At 34.5% G+C, this 22423-nt stretch overlaps 1 protein-coding gene across 4 annotated transcripts; it reads right to left on the bottom strand.

Moving 5' to 3' along the window:
- Positions 1 to 10258: 10258 nt before the first annotated feature.
- LOC132616465 (BTB/POZ domain and ankyrin repeat-containing protein NPR1-like) lies at positions 10259 to 22099 on the bottom strand. Of its 4 annotated transcripts, none has more exons than XM_060330875.1 (8): positions 21897 to 22099; positions 21684 to 21782; positions 20621 to 20707; positions 20405 to 20499; positions 19366 to 19939; positions 17671 to 18430; positions 17242 to 17436; positions 10259 to 10855 (listed from the first exon to the last, which is right to left on the bottom strand). In XM_060330875.1, exons 5-8 carry the CDS (start codon positions 19891 to 19893, stop codon positions 10590 to 10592), a joined length of 1749 nt encoding a protein of 582 aa, XP_060186858.1. In that variant the 5' UTR covers positions 19894 to 19939; positions 20405 to 20499; positions 20621 to 20707; positions 21684 to 21782; positions 21897 to 22099; the 3' UTR covers positions 10259 to 10589. The 4 variants fall into 4 exon arrangements, with proteins under 4 accessions (XP_060186858.1, XP_060186855.1, XP_060186856.1 ...); XM_060330872.1 differs by lacking the exon at positions 10259 to 10855 and adding an exon at positions 16248 to 16825 and having other exon boundaries at positions 21897 to 22093; XM_060330873.1 differs by lacking the exons at positions 10259 to 10855; positions 20405 to 20499 and adding an exon at positions 16248 to 16825 and having other exon boundaries at positions 21897 to 22094.
- Positions 22100 to 22423: the final 324 nt, after the last annotated feature.

Raw genomic sequence — 22423 nt, 5'->3', positions numbered from 1 at the left:
ATTGAAATAATTAATTAACAGTTTTTTTTTTTTTGGTCAAATTAATTAACACCTTGGTTTGCCCCTATTGTGGACTAGGGGGATGAGACTGAGTTGGCATAAAAATTTCAATATATCAGGAATGGTGTTGAATAAAATATGGAAATTTTGGTTCAATTTGTGATTATTTTGGTGCTCGTTGACAAATAAGCAAGTGACAATTACATTATAATTTAGTGGAAATTTTTAGCTAATGTAATAATCAATAAAGTCAGGATTTGTCAAGTGGTCTTAGAATATTACTAAGGATATTAGTGGCGACAAGTGGTCCTTAAATTATCATTGTGGATTGAACTTTACTACGTCTACAAAATGCGTAGCAGACTTTCATCGAGTTAAATTGGATGTGTTGTAATTATTACACTATTTAACTAAATGTAGAGCTATGGGAAAACTTAAGACAGAATTTTAATAGAATTTACTCCTAAACAACTATCAAATTGGTTTATATATATTCAGTGTAATAATTTGATATACATCCCTAAACAATTGGAAAATGTCCAAACATAATGGCTTTCATTGTAACAGTCAAATCTGATCAGCTTTTCTACTGTGAAAACCCGTTAGCAGGAGGTGCATATTTGAGACAAAAGATAATGGTGTGAGAGCTTTCATGTAACGATAGGTAAACAAGGGACAAATAAAATTAATACAAATAGCAAGAAATTCCAACATAAAGATAACTTATTTTATAGCTATATGCATATCACAGAAGTGAGCTCTAGTTGGTTTAGGGGAAAATATAATGTACTGCACTGTTAGCTTAAACAACGAAATATATATAGAATGAAAAAAAAAAAAAAAAAAAAGGAAGAGAGCAAAAATACAATATATTACTCCTATATGCATTCATTATTATATGTTGAACAAGTTTAATTTACTTTGCAAATTATCATTAATCAAAATAGAAGGTCGGTATATATATTGAATAGCATTACACATTTTAAAGACGTACGACAAGAGATTTTGTGAACTCACTCAATCCTCAAGCAACCTTTTCTAATCTTTTCGTTTTTCGAGATATGATTAGTATTTTCAATAATGGGTGGATTATGTTCAGATTGAGATGAGTTAAATTAATAAATAAATAAATTATTTTGCTTGGATAAAAGATTGATACGTTAATTCGAGTTAAATTACAATGGTCATAAATCACACCACCAACAAGAAGGCACCAGCTAATTGACCTAGCGCATAGTCATTTTTCCTTTTTTTGTTTGTTCATTTATAATGCGTATATTTGCCAAATTATGATAATAAACACTTTTTGTTTCATTTTGTTATGACTATATCAAACAAATCAAATAAAAAAAGCTATGTGTCTATTTTTCGATATGCTTTTTATATGGATCAATTTGGACCACATACTAATCTAATTTTTTCCATGGGCTAACTTGGGTTATGTTGTCCAAAATATAGTCGGGCTAAGTGCACCGGTAGCCACTTTTACGATTGTTTTAACACATAACTAACATTCTCCAATTAACTTCTTCTTCGCTTAAGAGAAGAGAAGTTCCGTAACTGGGAAGCAACAACAGTAGCAGTAACTAGTAATAATAACATTATTGAGTTAGTACAAATTAAAGCAAATGTTCATTCTTTGATAATAATGTAGCAACTCATTATATTCGTCAACCAGAGGTGATCCTGGAGAAATCAAATACTTTGAGTATTTTCAAACCCCATAATTTCTAATCCGTAATTATCAAATTTCTCTCTGTCCAGACTCGAACGGACAAAAATAAATCGAAGATACAATTCGTGACACAAGAAAAATTCAGTAAATTTGAGCAATATCACATGGCTTTGGACTGAACAACACAATTAATCTTCTCTACAAACTTCAGACTTATGCACTAATATCTTCAGGACATGATATCCTCAAGTTTGGATGTGGAGTTCGAACTTAAAGGATACAACCTGAAGTTCATTTGAGAAGAAGTGTCACGTTGTGCCGCCCAAATTAGAAGTGGCTATGTTTTAAATACTCAAAAACTGGTTTATGTTTTAAACAACCACCCTAAAAGTGATTTTCTCCCAATTTTGAAGTTTTTGCATGGATTGTCCTTCAAACGCATTGGTCTTTATTTTTGCCCCTGCTCATTTAATGAAAACATCCAAACCTGTTTCGCTCTGCATAAGTTCTGTAACATTTATCTTTCGAAACTGAACTTTTGCTTCATTTGGCACAAGTTCTGGAGGAATTAAGTTATATATGCGGCATAAGTCGTGTAATATTTTTCAGATTATGTTGAGTGTTGAAAGTTTTATCGTGTCCGACATAACTTGTGGGTATTATAACATATATGCCGAGCGTAATGTAAACTTTGCCGAGTGAACTCTAAAGTTATGCCGTGTCAAAAGTGATGAAGGACAAAAATTAAAGACCACAAATTTGAGGGCCAAAAGTTAAGAACCACCCCGAAATAGGACATTTGTACGAATTCCCCCTAGTTTTCCGAAAATAAGTTTCCAAGATATCTATATATCATTATAAATTTGGGCTTAAGAGAAGTGATGTGGCATGCCTCTAAAGCCATAAAACCTATTTATCTTTATTCTCATTTTTTTTGCCTTTATCTCATATTTAAATTGTATAATAAATAAATAAATAAATTAGGAAAAAAATGTACTAATTCAATATGTCATCACATAACAGTTGCGTCCACATTTACAAACATTGCCTTTTAAAAGTGTCAATTTAAATTTTCTCCTTCCTTAGTCTGAAACGTTGCTTTTTAAAAATAGAAGTGTCAAAATTTTACTCTTCTCTCTCCTCAATTATTACTAAAACGTAGCCTTTCAAGAATTAGTGTCAAAATTTTACTTTTCTCTCACCTTAGTTATCACGGAATTAATAATCCACACATATTCGGCCATTCCTTTACCCACGTTACTTCCCATTCAAAATCATCTTTTATATTGATTTGTTTCAACTGCCTATTATTTTCAACATCTTAAAGAATTCCTTTGCCTCTATGGCTCTACGCTTCCTTTTTCTTTTGCATTACTGAGATAGCAATATAGACTTTCTTCCTCTTTATTTATTCTAATTATCATTGATTTACGTTTTGATTTTTAACCGTAGTCTGGCTTCTACTTATGGATATAATTCTGCATCTTTTTAAAGTTTCTCTGGTGTGCATCTATGATATCTGTTAATTATTTACTTTTCCTCTTCAATTTTTTTTTTTTTTAAATAGGAATGATAAGAGAGCAACTAACCAACAAAAAGAAACTGTTTTATCTTTCGTGATTTTCCAGAAAAATGACAATTTTGTAAAAGAGATTCAACGAGAAAACTGATAATTTGACTGGCGTGGAGAGGAAAGTAAGGTGGTAAAGCTTCTACTTTTTTTTATCTGAAATTTTGCTACAGAGAAAAGACATATTGAATTAAGAAAAAGTAGAACTGACCGCTTCATTTGCCCGAAAATACCATTTAAACCATAAATCCTCAATCACTCTTTGGTTCCTGTTCATTAATACTCCCTCCTTCCCAATTTATGTCACACCTTTCACGTTAATTTGATCAAGCTTTGAAGCTAAATTGAATTACATCAACTTAACATTTTTAAATTAAATTTACACATTAATAAACTATACGAAAAGTACTATAAGTTGCAACTTTTCTCATGTCAATGTAATGAAAATATATATTATAAAATATCGACCAAAATTTACATACTTTGAATCTCGAAAAACGAGATGTGCCACATAAATTGAGAAACAGGGAGTCTGTTTTTTCTTATTTTTGATGTATTTTTTATCTAATATTTGTTCGTTAATTCTCTATTGGAGAATTTTTTTATGGATTATAAAAAAGAGAAATAATGATGGTTTCTCTACGGAGCAAGGTGATACTAAAAGAAATATGATGAAGTTGACTCAAGGTATTATTCTGTCTCTTTTAAGTAACTCTTTTTTGGTTTAAGGTCCATTTGAGTCTATTTGTTCATTGATCTTAAAATCTCATGAAACAATTGCTTTTTAAGACGTAATAATTAATCCGTCCTCTTTATCTTAAGCTTGATCTGAATCTCATTATTAAGTGATAATACAAGATTAAAATTTTGTATGTGTGGGATTGGGATAAAATTCATTTAACTTCTTTGTTATTTTATTAGTATTTGCTAGGCTTTTTTGTGTATGAAAATTAACACGGTAAATTGATGATAGTTATTGTTGCCTTAGTCTCAAGTTGCATCCTAAAAAAAAAAAAAAAAACAAATTTGCAAGGTAGTGATTTCCACCTTATTTCATTGATTTTAGTTTTTTTTCCCTTGCATATTAGTCTTTGAAAAAATAGGCGAATAAGTTGTGATGATGCTTATCCGTATAGTCTATTTAGTTCAATAAAGAATAAAAAATTAAAAATATGCGCGATCATCTAATCATATAGCATATCTATTTTTTTTTCTTTTGCAGTTTTGATGTTTTTCTTTTCTTTATCTCTTGGTGGTACTTTTTGACTTGGTTTAAGTTCTTCAAGGTGATCTTCAATTTGGTACTAATGCGATCAATAATGAAACTATTCCAAATTTGTTAGTTCGATCCGTGATTAGAATCAATAAATTCAACTACACGTTTTTTTTGCAGTATTATTTCTCTTACTTTTACATTTTCCTCCAAATTTGTATTAATAATTCGTTGATGTGGTGCCTGATTCTAAACTGATAATTGTTGTTGCGCATTTCAATTTAAGGCATGTAAGAACACTAAATAATACTCTGTTGGCTTCTCCGGCAATAAGCTTTATGTACTATTTACATTTTCTTTTATCTTAGAAAACATGCATGTCATGTAGTTGAAGTTATATACACAAGAATATATCAAGTAAAAGTATAATATAACATATTAAAAAAATTGATGAATGAATAATACTTCTAAATCATTCATTAGAGGTACTTAATGAAATATTATCAACATTTTTTTTTTCAAGAATTTGCTTTTTGTTATTTTTAATTCTTAATATTAGAAAAAAGTAAGTCGCAAAATTCAATGAGGTCATCAATGTCCGCGCGAAGCGTGGGCAGATTTTGTAATATAATATAAAGCTAGGCATTAGGGAAGTGATGTGACACCTCTCTATGACCACCATTCCTATTATCTTTTTTCTCTTTTTTTTTGGAATTTTCTCTAATTTTTATTTACTTATTATTGTACAAAAATAAATGTGTCAATTACTACTCTTCTATTCATTCTTAATTCTTTGATGTTGGTACTTAAATGTTGTCTCAAAATTTACTACTCCACTAATTCCTATTCTTTATTGTAAACGAAATTAAAAGCTTCAACGTTTACTACTCACATTAGTCTCCTTTCTTTTTGCCATTTTTCTGCTTCAATACACATTTGATTAGTACAGAAAAAAAAACACTGATCAAAATTGGTTTATTACGGAAAGAAAAATCTGATCATCTTCCTTTGCGTAACTCATATAGTTCTAGGCTATAGCACTTAATATCTTTTTGTCTTCTTTATTTGTTAACTTTTTTTGTTTCATTTGTTTTTAAATTTTCACCTCCATAACTTATACCACCAATTAAACTTCTACTCTTGATAATGCCATTAACTCCATGATTTTAAGTTTTCATACTCATAAACCCAACTAGGGGTGTACAAAGTAAATCGACAAGCCGCACCAAACCGATAAACCGAGTCAAACCGAGAAAAAAACCCGACTAGTGGTTTGGTTTGACTTGGTTTGGTGTTGAGAAAAAAAACCCGATCATAATTGGTTTGGTTTGGTTTTAACTAAAAAAAGTCAAACTGAACCAAACCAACCCGACATTACATGTATTCAATTTTTAAAATATTTTATACATAAAAATGCTTGACCATATCTAACCTTTTGTCTTTTCCTCTCTTTTTCTCCTCTCTTGAGCCGAGGGTCTTTCGGAAACAGCCGCCCTACCTTTCAAGGTGGGGGTTAGGTCTGCGTACACTCTACCCTCCCCAGACCCCACTCAGTGGGATTATACTGGGCTTGTTGTTGTTGTTGTTTATTTTATACATAAAAATATTTATTTGTAATGGATTTTATAGATATTTCTTTTATTTTTTCGTAGTTTTTTTTAATCTATTATCATATTATTCAAGCTTGAACTTAAAATTTTGAATGTCAATAAGTTTTATATCCTATGAATATTTGTAACTCAAATAAAGTTCAAACCAAAACCAGCTCAACACTAACGCTAACAAAAGAAATTCAATTTACCACCAGGAATGACAATAATGTTGGATATCTATTCTTTAGTTTTGCATAATTAGTTTAGAGAGTGAAAATACATAACTTAAGTTTTTTTTCTTTTTGATGTAACTAATACTTATTAGCCGTGCTTATTTTAGCATGACTTAGTATTTTTAGATTATGGTCATTTTCTTTATGGCTTGTTAATTAGCAATATTTATTTTAACCGATTTTATTAGTTTTTGTTGAATATTTTAATACAATGTCATCACTCTTCTCACATTTTGTGTTATTTTCTTAAGAAACACCTTAATTATATAATTGTATCTTACTAGGACAGAAATATTTGAAGTAAAAGTTATATGTATTGTATCAAGACTATTCCGGAAAAAAAAAACCGAAAAACCCGAGAAAATCGAATAACCCGAGAAAACGAGGTTGAAAAACCTGAATTTTATTGGTTTGGTTTGGTGTATAAATTTAAAAACCCGACGCAATTGGTTTGGTTTGGTGTTTAAAAAATCCGAACCAACCTGGTCCATGTACACCCCTAACCCCAACTATTTAATTTTCAAATTTAAGATACCCTATGGGATTCCTCAATTTTTCCTATATAAATTCACAACTTTTTTCTTCATGAAATCACTATCCAGGATTATTCTTTTCATTCCATATTGAAGTAGTAATATCCTTATAGTATTATTGTAGTGTCAGTTTTATGCTTTATCTTGACTCATGAAGAAGGCTCTTGAATGTTGATCAATTTGCAGGAGTAGATTTCATAAAGAGCTCGGAAAATTGTGTATTAATTCTGTGTTCCTTTTTTCATCTATTTTCTTATGATTAAGGTCCTAAGGAAGATGTGTTTGTTGTATTTTTTTTTTCTATTTACTTTCTAGTGTGTTCTCTCTATGAAATTTTTGTAGTTTTAGTTTTTATGAATTTTGAGTGTCGCAAGTTTGTATTTTCGTTTAGGCTAATATTATTTTTTGGTAACTTTGTCGGAAATCTGCTAACTATTAACGAAGGTTCAAAAAATACTACTAATTGCTGAAAGGGAATTTATATTAAATATTGAAATACACCCTTCTTTAGGTGTTTCTTATGGCATGAAGAACCATTTACTTTTTCTTCAAAGATTTGTTCATTTCTTCTACTTTCAAGAAATTGGCAAAAGAATTGATAAAGTCAATCATATCTAATTTAATAAACTGAAATTCATTTATAAGAATATCAGCAATATCTTCAGGTAAATTTTTTATCATAGTTAAGGCTCAGATGAAGTGAACATGTGACAATCCCAACCTTCTATTGTCATATGAAGTGCTCATAATGGACTAAAGGTAAAATGAAAAATAATACTAAATGTTCTTGCCGGAAGAAATCTATTATAAATTACGTAAAACATAAGTTTTTTTCTCTTGCTTTTTCCAACTTTTTGCTTCTTTCTCTTTTTTGGAGATGTAGTTTTTTTATTTGCAAGACGAGTAATGGACATATTGAAATAACAATATATTTTGATGTCTTAGAGTAAGAACATAGAAATTTGTAAGCATGAAAAAATTAATATTTTTTCTTATTTTTTAGAGACTGTAGGATAGTGGAAGGAAAAGAAGAAAAAAGGACGAAAAAGTAATAAAGGAATAGAAAATAAATACTGTAGTAGAGGATAGAAACGAAATTAGCAAAGACGGATTTATTTAGATGATTATGAAAAATGAGAGAGAAAAGAAGGACAATGAAAGGACACATTATAAAAACTTATCTTTTTTTCCTCCTATTTAGTCTCATCAATTTTCGTTTCTTTTTTCTTTTACTTGAATGGAAGAAAAATTCATCGAATAAGAATTTTACCGTTTAATGAAAGTACGAAAAAAAAATCAAATCCTTAAATACAGTATATGATTTCGAACTATAAATTAAGAAAATCGTGTATTAACCTTATAATATATAAAACTTTTCTTAATAATTTTTTTTTCATTTAAAAGAATACATTTTTATAAGCTCCAATTCTACTAAAATGTCTATATTGTGATTTTTTCATTTTTTTTATTCTATGGTTGATTTTTTTTTTTTTTGTTCGTTTGTTTGTTCTATCTTGATTAAATTTATAGAAGAATTATTTATGAACTTGCTGATGTTTTCAATAACCGCGCGAAGCGCAGCAAGTTCCCTAGTTAGTATTAAGCCCAATCAATCCCGCCCAAACATGGACGACTGTGCATGTTATATGTTTTCATGACCTAAATTAATACATGTTAAGTAATCCTCTCTTCCCAAGGAAGGAAAAAAATAACGATGGAAGTAAATATGCTCTAGTTTCTTGAACTCCTTATCCACAAGAACAAACAAACAAACAAATAAATAGTACTAAAAATGGATAAATAAATGAAGTTGATAGCTACATATCCGGTCATCATTCTTATAAGTTACGTACCAAAAACGATAATAATGTGTGGGACAATCCTTACTTGGCAATTACCATAGCCTTATCCACTATCATATATTATCTTTATCTTATTAGTAGCATTTAACTACCATCACTGCTTAACTCCAATCCTCAACTATATGAACCGAATGGACAATCAAAAATTTGAAGAAAGACCAACAATCCTGGCTATGAAAGGCCATCCAGGCACTGGAAAGAGCACATTAGCATACTCCATAGCTAAAACCCTCAAATGCCCTCTTATAGACAAAGATCACTTCAAAGATTGCACCAAACCACTTCAACAAGTCACTAAAGCCACAAAACTGCTCAATGACCTATCATATGAAGCCATGTGGCGAGTCACCTCGGCTCAGCTAGACTTGGGGCTAAGCGTGGTGATCGACTCGCCACTCTCTCGTCGAGCCCACCTTGACCGGATCCTCGAGCTGGCGGATCGTAGTGGGGCCCGAGTTGTTATCGTGGAGTGCAAGCCGAGAAATGAGGCCGAGTGGCGTAGGCGGCTCGAGCAGAGGAGTGAAGTGGATGGCTCAAGCTGGCACAAGCCGTCTACATGGCAAGAGATGGAAAAGTTGTTGGAAGGGTATGAAGGGTGTTGGGATTATGATGTGGGTAATGTTCCAAGACTTGTTGTGGACACCACATGTGCCAATGGGGTTGAAGAAGTGGTTACTTCTGTTTTAGAGTTTGTTTCTAATGCATGTGGTGCAAAAAAGAATCAATGGTACTACCACTGCACTAATTAAAAACTTTTGGTGAGATTCAGGGTGAATCTACAATGTAATTTGTAGGTTCAAATCATGTGTATCTATTAAGAAATTCACTAAAAAACTATATATATTTGACTATGAACCCAATAACATGTTGCTAATAATGGATCTTTATTTTGATGCCTTTTAGATGAATGATTGATTAGACCACAATAGCATGTTAATAGATCTTTTCATTTAGTAAGTGAACTTTTCTGGCTGGAAAAGTATACATTTTCGTCCTATTTTGAGAATTACAAAATTATTGGACAGAGAAGCACCTTCAACAGAGAGAGGGAGGGTGGGAAATCAAATTTTTGAGAATTACAAAATCAAGAGTAGGTGAAAATTAAGATTCAAAACCATCCACTTTGATACTTTATTGTGTAAGCTTGATCCGACAAGAGGGCACTTGCAGAAGACATTGTTAAAATGAGATTTTCTTTCTAATAGTTTGAGCTATCAAATGAATATAATTGAATAAATTGCTTGATGTATAGTGTAGTTTACACAATTCTTAATCACCAAAAAGCTTCTGCTGATGTTGTTTGACACCATGCTTATGGAAGAAATGAATCAATTACGAATATCAGCATCAGGGGCGGAGACATAGTTTAGTGTCGAAGTTCAGCAGCAGCTTTAGACCAGACCCTATGTGTTGGAGATCCACTAAATAGGTACGTATCATAAGTTGCAAACTCATTTATGCTACTAGATTAGGGGTCCAGCGGCAAGCAAAGAGTCACTAGAACCCATAAGCTTTTAAATTCTAGATCCACCTCTATCAGGATGTGCGCCTGAAAGAAACAAGTTTGCGAAAAATACATGTTCGATCTATAGATCACTTTTTAGTATATATCACCATAACCTAAACAATCATCAATCCAAAAGAAGTAACAGATAAAAATAAAAAAATAAAAAAAAATAAAAAGGAAAGAAAAACCAATCCTATACCTACTTTTATTCCTCTTACCCTTACCCCCACAATCAATCCACTCTCCTTCATACTTTTCTACATAACGATTGCCTCAATCACACTTCTCCAATTTCTTCTCTACAAACAAGCTACCAAAAGTAAAAGTAAATTGAGGAACAAGCACATAAGCACTATAGTATATGGAGCTCAATCATGTAAAGCTGACAAGGTTCAATTCTGGACCTACTTTTTCCTAATCTTGTGGCTACCACTAATCTTTGGGGAAGATGAAGAGGAGGAAGACGTCGAGAAGCCCACCCAATACTTTTCAGCTTTGTCTTTGTTGAATGCCCTCATAACTTCATCCTTGAGTTCTGTGTATCGCATCTTCTTTGATCTTTGTTCCTCGGGGGTGCCACTTTCTAACATCAACGAATCTAGAGTGTCATCCTCCAATAGTCTATCTAAAACTTCGGAGCAGTTAGGGAAAAAACGCTGACCTGTCTCCACTGCCATTTTAAAAAACACAATATTGAGAAAGACTATTTATGGAAAAAACACTATTCCTACTTATTATGGGCAAGTGGAAGCCTAGATGGCATTCATTTACAATGTTACAGCTTTATGTTTTTCCATCCTTGAACCAAAATATATGGAGAAAGGGATGGAAGTTTTATCATAGCAACTATAATGCTGTTTTTGTGATCTCCTAAAGGCGGAAATGACTTGAAGTTTCAATAATCAATAAGTAAGAAATCAATAGAATAAACTATGATTGAGAAACAGAATGACACCTAGTAGGACCAAAAGGATGAGTTATGTGAATTATAAACATGCAAGATATGTTTCATCACTCAATCCTTTGGGAATGCGGGTTCCTCCGTTTAAATAATGTACGAAGAAGGACAGAGAGCTATTATCACCTGTTTTCTGCAGTGCGATCAGCCGCTCTTGGAGTCTTTTCAGTTGCTCAGATGGTAATTCATTCAAGTCTACCACTCTCAGATTTCTGCATAAGCCATTTGTTGTTGAAAGGCCAGTAAACTCTGAGGTCGAATCAGCATGTGCTATTTCCATAGCTAGCTTGGCTTCGTGAGGAAATAACATTCGTGCCAAATATAGAAAGAGGTCATTCTTTTAAACACGAACTAATAAGGATATAGATTCACATAAATTGAAATAGATGGAGTACATGTTACGTAATCTTCGCTTCCAAGGAAGGAAAAAAATAACGACGGAAGTAAATATGCTCTAGTTTCTTGAACTCCTTATCCACAAGAACAGAAAAACAAATACATGGTACTAAAAATGGATAAATAAATGAAGTTGATAGCTATATATCCGGTCATCATTCTTGTAAGTTACGTACCAAAAACGATAATAATGTGTGGAACAATCCTTATAATAATGTGTGGGACAATCCTTACTTGGCAAATACCATACCCTTATCCTCTATCATATACTTAGTATCTTTATCTTATTAGTAGCATTTAATTACCATCACTGCTTAACTCCGATCCTCAATCAAATGAACCAAAGGGACAATCAAAAAGTTGAAGAAAGACCAACAATCTTGGCTATGAAAGGCCATCTGGAAAGAGCACATTAGCATACTCCATTGCTAAAACCCTCAAATGCCCTCTTATAGACAAAGATCACTTCAAAGATTGCACCAAACCACTTCAACAAGTCACCAAAGCCACAAAACTCCTCAATGACCTATCATATGAAGCCATGTGGCGAGTCACCTCAGCTCAGCTAGACTTGGGGCTAAGCGTGGTGATTGACTCGCCACTCTCTCGTCGAGCTCACCTTGACCGGACCCTCGAGCTGGTGGATCGTAGTGGGGCCCGGGTTGTTATCGTGGAGTGCAAGCCGAGAGATGAGGCCGAGTGGCGTAGGCGGCTCAAGCAGAGGAGTGAAGTGGATGGCTCAAGCTGTCTACATGGCAAGAGATGGAAAAGTTGTTGGAAGGGTATGAAGGGTGTTGGGATTATGATGTGGGTAATGTTCCAAGACTTGTTGTGGACACCACATGTGCCAATGGGGTTGAAGAAGTGGTTACTTCTGTTGTAGAGTTTGTTTCTAATGCATGTGGTGCAAAAAAGAATCAATGGTACTACCACTGCACTAATTAAGAACTTAGGGTGAGATTCTGGGCGGATTTACAGTGTAACTTGTGGGATCACGTGAGTTTAGTAACTTTTGTTTGGATCTTGTATATTGTAACGACCGGTTTAGTCGTTATAGTCTTTTCGATATTTTTGCCTTTTTCCCGAGCTTTGATTTGCTCGTTCTTGACCCAAGGGGACCATTGGCACGCTCTCAGAGGTGTCTAAACCGGTTTCCTGGCAACATTTGTGAAATATAGGCTTAAAGTGAAAGATGGTTGACCCAAAGTTGACTTTTGAGTAAACAGACCTTTCCAGAATTCTGTCAATTCCAAGAGGTCCAGATATTCGTTTAGAACTTGTGTGTGTATTTAGTTCGGTTCCCAATGCACTTGGATGCATTTTGGGACTTGGGTGGGAAATTGGAACTAAGGCGTCGGGGGTTGACTCGATCAACAAGGCCTCCGTTGGGAATTCCGAGGCCACGAGCGCGTTCGGAGCGTAATGTTATGTGGGTCTGTGTATATGGGTTCTGAGTAGATGGTCTCGGGAATGGCTTGGGATTTCGATTGAGACTTAGAAAAAATGGGAAGAATTCTGGTACATGGTGCCCGAAATGGCGGCACCGCTATTGCAGTGTGTTGGCCGCTGGGGCGGCTATATGTATTGTTGGCCAGACCGCTATGGCGGCCTTAAAGGTGTTGTAGCAGTCCTGTTACCGTCGTGGCGGTGACGGGCTAGGTATTTTCATTAAGTGTGATTTAAATAAGCCCTTAGACCCTCATTATTTCCAATTTCGAAATTAGAGCTTTGGGGAATAGTTCTTGGAGATATTTTGGAGACATTCTTTGAGGTAAATCTTGCCAATTCCTTTACTCTTCCTTAATCACAATTATCCTAAATTTTCCCCTTCTCTTTAATAACCCCTTAGTGGTGGAAGTTGAAAGAGGGTTTTTGATGAACTTTTCCTTAGGCTCATGTATGAGGAAATTGATGATGTTTATGTTAGATTTTGACGAATCTAAGCTTATTAATCATATATCTTCTATTTCTAGTGTTGAATTTCGGAATCGAAGACTTAGGGTTTATACCCAAATTGGGGGTTTTGCTTGAAATCAGAAATTAGGCTAATCCTTGAGTTAAATCAGCAATTAGTGGTTGAGTTATGATCACCTAGTGCTTAATTTGATACTTGGCTTCCGAATTTCCCGTTTTCCCCTTGGAGGCCCGTTTCCCCAATTTCTACGGTTGGAATTGACCTAAAATGAATAGTAACAATATTAGTATCATTCTGCGTGATTTCTAATTTAGATTTCGATTATGCTTAGACTACTTTGGTTCTGAGGTTCAGCGGAAAGGCAAAGCAAAGGAGTGAGTTGTTGGTGTTGCGGTTCGGCCATCCAGGTAAGTTATGGCTTACCCTTGGTGAGACTTCGTGTAGCGAAGCACATATTTAGTTTATATTGTCGAAGACAACATGTGAACCTTCGGATATGAAATCGGGTTGGTTATTGCCTTAGGTTGGGCCCTATTGTGTGTTTGGGGCTAGCCACCCCGTTATGTGTGATTTGATTGTTCTATTGTGTTGGCTTGATGCCATGAGTCATTGGTAGATATTGGATTCTGTTTTATCATCTTGATTATGATATAGTTGGCATACCCAGTGTTGGTATTTGTACTTGGATATATTGTTGGCGTACCCAGTGTTGGTACTTGTGATTTGGTTATATTATTGGCATACCCACTGTTGGTATTTGTGATTCGGTTATATTATTAGCATACCCACTGTTGGTATTTGTGATTCGGATATATTGTTGGTGTACCCATTGTTGGTACTTGTGATATTGAGCATGATTATTGATGTGATTCATGCATTGCACACACTCTCATTTTCATGATACACTATTGAGATATTGATGATAATTGATGAAACACTGGATGAGCTGGGCTCAGTTTTACTTGAGTGATGTGAGATGGCCGATGTCCGATGTTCATTCCGGAATCGTTGATTGAGTGAAATTGATATTTGATAAAACTTTTTTACTTGAGTGACGTGAGGTTGCCGATGTCCGATGATCAATTCCGGAATCGTTGTTGCATGGCCGATATCCGATGTTAGTTCCGGAATCGTTGTTAGTGCATGGACTCCACAGGTCCCCCAGAGTGGTGATGGTGAGAACCCCCGGTGGGTAAAGATCTGGAGTCTCGTTTGTCTGTTGGCAAAGATCCGGGACGGGTGTCACTTAGACTTCGCGAGTCACATGGGTTGTGCTACTGAGACGTCGATATTCCCGTCCAGAGTACATGTGTACACCGCATTTGCATGGCATTGCATTATGACTTGATTTGAGATGTTTGGTGTTGTATTGTGATGTTGGATCGGATTGGATATATTCAAACTTTGTACCTTTGGGATTAGATACTTTTACATAGGTGATGACGAATATTTGGAATTGATTGCATTGTCTTATACTTGTTGGTTTATTTGCTTATATGCTTTATTATCTGAATTGTGTTAGCTATGCTTAGTCGGCTGATGATGCCTACTAGTATTGTTGTTTGTACTGACCTGCACTTCCTGCATTCTTTTATGAATGCAGAGTATCAGGTCGGATCCACTTCAGTGACGTGTGGCTGATCGTCGCTTCAGCTTTCTCTTGAGTTTCCAGGGTGAGCATGGCCGTCCGCTGCCTTGAAGACTTTCTATTTTTATGTCCTATTCTGTTCAGAGACATAGACACTTTATGTATTAGTATTCCAGATTGTATTATTTCCCTTTAGATGCTCTTGTGTTATTCAGACTAAACCCTGGGGGTGTTTGTCGTCATTCAGCACTTTTGTACTACTTATATATATATATATATATATATATATATATAAATCGTAAGACTTACGTATTTATTCTATTCCGTTGCTTAATTTTATTCTTTTATGTATTTATTCATTGTAAAGTTGAGGGTTCGCTTACCAAGGTGGGAAGGTAAGTGCCCACATGACTTAGGCAAAATAGGTCGATATGTGTGTGTGTGATTATATAAATTAAGAAATTGATCTAATATCGATTAATATTTGACCGTGAAGGCAATAGCATGTTAATATATCTTTATTTGATGGCTTTTGGATGAATGATTGATTAGACCACAGTAGCTTGTTAATAGCCCTTTTCATATTGCGCGCACACATTTGTTACTGTAAAAGTATACATTTTCGTCTCATTTGAAAATTACGAAATTATTGGACAGGCGCGGTGTTTAAACAGAGACAGAGAGAATCAAATTTTTGATATTCAATCAAGAGTAAGAGTAGATTATGAATTTATGATTAAAACCCATCCCCTTTGGTACTTTATTGTGTATGTTTGATACTTTAATTTTATCCAACAAGCGATAACACTTGCAGAAGACACTAAGATAAAATGAAATGTTCTTTTTAATAGTCTGAACTCTTCCATTAGATCGAATGGTTATAGTTGAATAAATTGGTTGATGTATATTAGTTTGAACCATGCCTATGAAAGGACTTAATCAATTACCAATATCAGTATGCAGGGACGGATAATGCAATTTATTGTACGGGTTCGAACCCATCAGCTTTAGCCCATATCTATTGGAGATGTACTAAATACGTACATATATAAGTCGCGATGTCATATATGCTATGGATTTAGGGGCTCCATGGCAAGCAAGGGGTCGCTAGAACCCTTAAACTTGAAAATTCTGAATCCACCTTTGTCAGTATGCGGATTTACAAGTAAAATCCTGAAAGAAGCAAGTTTGCGGAGAATACAAGCTTGACCTAAAGATCCCTTTTTAGTATATATATCACCACAAACTAACAATCATCAATCCAAAAGAAGTAACATGAAGATAAAAAAAAAAAAAAAAAACCATTCCAGTACCTACTTTTATTCCTGTTGCCCCTACCTACCCCACAATCATCCCACTCTCCTTTATACTTTCCTATAAGATGATTGCCCCAATTATACTTATCCAATTTCTTCACTATAAACAAGCTACCAAAAGTAAAACGAGGAACAAGCATACAAACACACTATAGTATATGGAGCTCAATCATGTTAAGCTGACAAGGTTCAATTCTGGACCTACTTTTTCCTGATCTTGTGGCTACCACTAATCTTTGGGGAAGATGAAGAGGAGGAAGACGTCGAGAAGCCCGTCCAATACTTTTCAGCTTTGTCTTTGTTGAATGCCTTCATAACTTCATCCTTGAGTTCTGTATATCGCATCTTCTTTGATCTTTGTTCCTCGGGGGTGCCACTTTCTAACATCAACGAATCTAGTGTGTCATCCTCCAGTAGTCTATCTAAAACTACGGAGCAGTTAGGGAAAAACCACCGACCTGTCTCCACTGCCATTTTAAAAAAAACACAATATTGAGAAAGACTATTTATGGAAAAAACAGTATTCCTACTTATTATGGGCAAGTGGAAGCCTAGATGACATTCATTTACAATGTTACAGCTTATGATTTTCCGTCCTTGAACCAAAACATATGGAGAAAGGGATGAAGTCTTATCATAGCAGCTATAATACTGTTTTTGTGATCTCCTAAAGGTGGAAATGACTTGAAGTTTCAATAATCAATTTAAGTAAGAAATCAATAGAATAAACTATGCATGAGAAATAGAATGATGCCTAGTAGGACCAAAAGGATGATTTATGTGAATTATAAACATGCAAGATGTGTTCCATCACTCAATCCTTTGGGAATGCTGGCTCCTCCGTTTAAATAATGTACCGAGAAGGACAGAGAGTTATTATCACCTGTTTTCTGCAGTGCGATCAGCCGCTCTTGGAGTCTTTTCACTTGCTCAGATGGTAATTCATTCAAATCTACCCCTCTCAGATTTCTGCATAAGCCATTTGTTGAAAGGCCAGTAAACTCTGAGGTCGAATCAGCATGTGCTATTTCCATAGCTAGCTTGGCTTCATGAGGAAATAACATTCGTGCCAACGCCACTGCAAGAAAAGTCAAATTAGGATCCACATTCTAATAACACAAGTCGAGGAGAAGAGAATGATAAATTTAGTGGCAATCAGAGCACACAACTATGCATAAGCTTCTTGGTTTCCACTAGTACGTACAATACCAAGCATGCGATTTTAATTCAATTGAATAGGTTTGATATGTATAAAAAATGTGAATACTGGATCACTAAGAGAGTTCATTTCAACATAAGTTAACAAAGATACCTCTATTTTCAAATAAAAGCAACCTCATGAGTAATTCATCAGCCAACACCATTGATGAAGAAGACATGAACCCAATCATAGGATTCCTAATCATCTCTCTCTCCAAAACATCAATGCAGATGCGGTCTTTATTAGTTTTCTTTCCCTGCTCTGCTGGCTCATTGTAATCCTTTGGACGAGTCAATCTCCGGCAAATAGATAGTGCTGTCTGTCCATCGCGCGTAGTATCCAAAACGGATGCTCCTTTTGCAAGTAGTCCCATAATTATTGATGGTTCCTTTCGTCTAGCTGCAACATGAAGGACATTATATCCTCGAGAGTTCTGAAGATTGACATCAGCGCCTAAACCTAGCTCGAGTACCTCGTTCACAACCTTGGAGTTGCAATAGGCAGCTGCATAATGAAGAGCACAAGCTTCGTTTAAAGTGACATTAGACTCTTCCAGGAGTAACTTTAGCAATTCAATGTCATCGGATTCCAGAGCCTTGAGAATCCTACTAATTCTCTTTTCACTCAAGGAGTCCACTTCTATTGAATCCTGTTCAGTCCCTTGTTGTCGAGACTTGAGGCGCCTTGCTTTTATGTCGGTTAAAACATCATGAGGAAGTTCTTTCTCAAGAGTAGCATTGTCTAGATCGGATCGTGCCACTCTCTGGATGCATTGCTCAAGAAGATGATTAGGTTTGCAGTGAAAGGCAACTAAAAGTATAGGAATTACATCCTCTGGAATAGCCTTATCAACAAAGTTGACGAGACAACGCTGCACTCAAACAGAATATTAATCAGAACTCTTCATATGAAAAAAAAAACAATGTTTGTTATTTCCTATCTAGTAAGGATGCCACTATAATTTAATAGCAAGTCCTATACACTGTATAATCAATAAACATACATAGAACTAGAATAACTCAGGACTCTAGTAAGATGTTGAGACTCATGTTCATGGCAAAAACAATAAATCATACACCTGGTACTAACTGCACATCCCACTTATCGATCGGAACCTAACTCATCCAGGATGTTATTCTTAAGTCTCAAACTGTGCATATGGAAAACAGAATTCATCTGAGACAGGATTCACTGATTAGCAATTTAGTAAATGTACATCACTTAACTTGACGAACACTAATTCCTAGAGTTCCTTTCTGAAATCTGACAAAAACGGCAATAGTTAAGTTTTTGATAATAAAATTACTTCTACTCTGTCAAAATCTTAGAACTAATGTGGGACAACTTATCCTCTTAAGGCCATCTTTATTTGTACTTATTTAGTTGTTTTTTTAATGCATATATAGGTTTGAACCAATCTATTCGGTTGGGATGAATCCAGAACTCACATACTAAATCCGCCCCTGAGTAGGACTAGATGTCTTTAGCCAGTTCAGATTATGTTGAATATGCTCCGTAAATTCTCTCTCCAGATAGCCCATCAATGAAATAAATTGTTTATAAACTACAATATGTTAGGACAGAAGCAACTTCCTAAATGATGAAGATTTTCGTTTATAAGCTGCTATACTAGGAAAAACGGAGATGTTTTTTTTAGACATCAGCATTTTCAACAGAAATCCTAATATACAAAGCCTGAAAAGAATGTCAAGAAACTGTGTCTAAGTCAAGCATATGGTCATGGATTAGTTCTATGATTAGTTCAAGAATGAGAAATGCAACTTAACCAACATAGCAAACACTTACCTCTGCGACCATAACGAGCTCTTTTATCTGAAAAGTGGACGAAGCATACATGAGTTCCACTACACAATTAATGGCAGGGCGGCAAGCATCATGAGCACAAGCATTATCAACACAACTTGAAACTTCTGGAGGAGCCGACATAATGTTTCCCGTATACAAATAATTCAGGAAGACCATAAATGCTTCATAGCCAATTGAGGCAAAAGGAACCAAATCCTTCAACATATATTTCGGCTTTTCATCTTTCGAGGAATTCTCATTCTTCTGCTTAAACTTTTCATGGAAAAACTGACTTCGTGCAGCCAAAATACAACGATTAACACCAACAGTAATCCCCTCAACAACTATTTCTGCATCACTGTAATCATACTCAGCATTAAGCATGAGTTTTTCAAGACTATTACTTAAACTACTCAAATGATCACGACTTTGTCCTTGTTCCTGAGGACTACTACTGCACCCGTTCGATACATAAGAAGATGAAGCAAAACTGAGGGACGACGAATGTTCATTGCCACTCTCCATCATTCAAACTTAACTATCGCCCGGTAATTTAACTAGCAAGAATTCATCCCTGAAAATTATCCAGCATGATCAAACTTATAAGAATTTCATACTCCAAATCCTTCCATACAAAAGAATGAATCCACCATAAACTTAATTCTGTTTCCAGATTATCATCCAAAGCAAAGTTTTAAGATTAAAGGAAACATATCATCAACTCATCCAAAAATAATCACCTCACAACACCCAAAACACAAATGGACAAGGGTAGGCTTAAAAGGGCAACCTTTTCTTGAACCCCTTCTTCATAACTAACACCAAAAATCAAATCTTTTAAGCTACCCAGCCCCCCAAACAGCGCAAATACCTCAAGAAATAAGGCAAAACTGGTGAAGTCAATAAAGTCAACTCTATGTAATCTTAGTCCAAAATCTCAAAAAACATGCTTGAACTAAACAAGAATTGAAAATTTCACTCATTTCTTGGAACCCATTCATCTTAATAGCATCAAGATTCTATGTTTAAGGGCAAATACCTCAAGAAAATAACATAAAATCTTCAAGAATCTGAAAAAGGCAAGTTTAAAGTCAACAAGTCAACGTTGCATGATCTTAGCCCAAAATCTCACACCTGCAAGCAAAACAAAAAACACAAAAACATAATGACCCTAGCTGCTGGTGAAATCCCATCATTTTGACATAAACATGAAGGGAAAAAAAAAAAAAAAAAAAAGGAAAGTGATTCTGCTTACCTTAAATTTGTATTGGAAGAGAGTTGTACTCTCTTTGTAGTGCAAGTTGAGTCTTGCTTGACCCAAAAACTAGTCAAGAAGTGATTACTGTAACAGAATGAAGTAAGTAATGATTTGAGTTGTGGAAAAAAGGGAAATGAAATGAAAAGGAAATCCTAGACGAAAACTATAAAAAGAGAGTGAAATGAAAAAAGAATAACAGAGATGTGAAAAGAGGAATACTAGTAGTGTGTGGTCCAGGTGCATGTATCAAGTTAATAAACACAATCCTAGTATATATCTGTAATCAGTAAATTTATTAGCATCCAAGTAGCTTACGAAAGAATCTAAGCAGGTTATTTTATTTTGTTCAATGTAGGAACTTCTTTTTTATACTCCCTCCGTCACATAATAAGTGTTACCTTAGCCAAAAAAAATTATCTCATAATAAGTGTCATCTTAGGAAACCAAGACATAAATTGGCTAGTTTTTTTCAATTCTACCCTAGACAAAAACGACAAGTTAAAGTAAAATCTAAATGATGATAAGTTGATTGCCACTCCCCATCATTCAAACTTAACTATCGCCTTGGTAATTTAACTAGCAAGAATTCATCACTGAAAATTATCCAGCATGATCAAACATTTAAGGATTTCATAATCCAAATCCTTCCATACAAAAGGATGAATCCACCAAAAACTTAATTCTATTTCCAGATTATCATCCAAAGCAAAGTTTTAAGATTAAAAGGAAACATATCATTAGCATATCCAAAAACTAATCACCTCACAACACCCAAAACACAAATATACAAGGGTAGGCTTAAAAAGTCAACCTTTTCTTGAACCTCTTCTTTCATAACTAAACACCAAAAATCAAATATTTAAGCTACCCACTTCCCCAAACAGAACATATACCTCAAGAAATAAGGCAAATTTGGTTAAGTCAATAAAGTCAACTCTATGTGATCTTAGTTCAAAATCTCAAAAACATGCTTGAACTGAACAAGAATTGAAAATTTCACTCATTTCTTGGAACCCGTTCATCTTAATAGCATCAAGATTCTATGTTTAAGGGCAAATACCTCAAGAAAATAACATAAAAGTCTTCAAGAAGTGAAAAAGTTAAGCACTTTAAAAGTCAACAAGTCAACGTTGCATGATCTTGGCCCAAAATCTCACACCTGCAAGCAAAACAAAAAAGACAAAAATATAGTGACCCTAGCTGTTGGTGAAATCCCATCGTTTTGACATAAACATGAAGAAAAAAAAAAAACAAAGAAAGTGATTTTGCTTACCTTAAATTTGTATTGGAAGAGAGTTGTACTCTCTTTGTAGTGCAAGTTGAGTCTTACTTAACCCAAAAACTAGTCAAGAAGTGATTACTGTAACAGAATGAAGTAAGTAATGATTTGAGTTGTGGAAAAAAGGGAAATAAGAGAGTGAAATGCAAAGGGAATAAGAGAGATGTGAAAAGAGGAATACTAGGAGTGAGTGGTCCAGGTGCATGTATCAAAGTTAATAAGCACAATACTAGTATGTATCTGTAATTAGTAAATTTATTAGCATCCAAGTAGCTTCCGAAAGAATCTAAGCAAGTTATTTTATTTTCTTCAATGTACGAACTTCTTTTTATAGTAAATAATATAGGATATTTCCCCGTTAATCTAGTACTCCCTCCGGATAAAAAATACGGAAAAGGGCCAAATATACTCTTGTACTATTGGAAAAGGACTAAATATACCCTTCATTATAATTTGAGCTCAAATATACCCCTACCGTTATACTATTGCTTCAAATATACCCCTCATCCGTTAAAGTTGTC

The sequence above is a fragment of the Lycium barbarum genome, chromosome 11 (assembly GCF_019175385.1).
Source record: "Lycium barbarum isolate Lr01 chromosome 11, ASM1917538v2, whole genome shotgun sequence".
Taxonomy (NCBI): Eukaryota; Viridiplantae; Streptophyta; class Magnoliopsida; order Solanales; family Solanaceae; genus Lycium; species Lycium barbarum.
Note: the sequence above shows the minus strand (reverse complement) of the source record. Positions and strands in the feature narration are given on the sequence as shown.

Excerpts from the sequence above, each read along its gene's own strand:
- LOC132616465 (XM_060330875.1), bottom strand. The coding sequence starts at position 19,893 with ATGATGGAGAGTGGCAATGAACATTCGTCGTCCCTCAGTTTTGCTTCA. Across the intron at positions 17,437-17,670 it reads GCTTTTATTTGAAAATAGAG|TGGCGTTGGCACGAATGTTA; the intron begins GTATCTTTGTTA and ends CTTTTCTTGCAG. Across the intron at positions 10,856-17,241 it reads GATCGCACTGCAGAAAACAG|TGGAGACAGGTCAGCGTTTT; the intron begins GTGATAATAACT and ends TTAAAATGGCAG.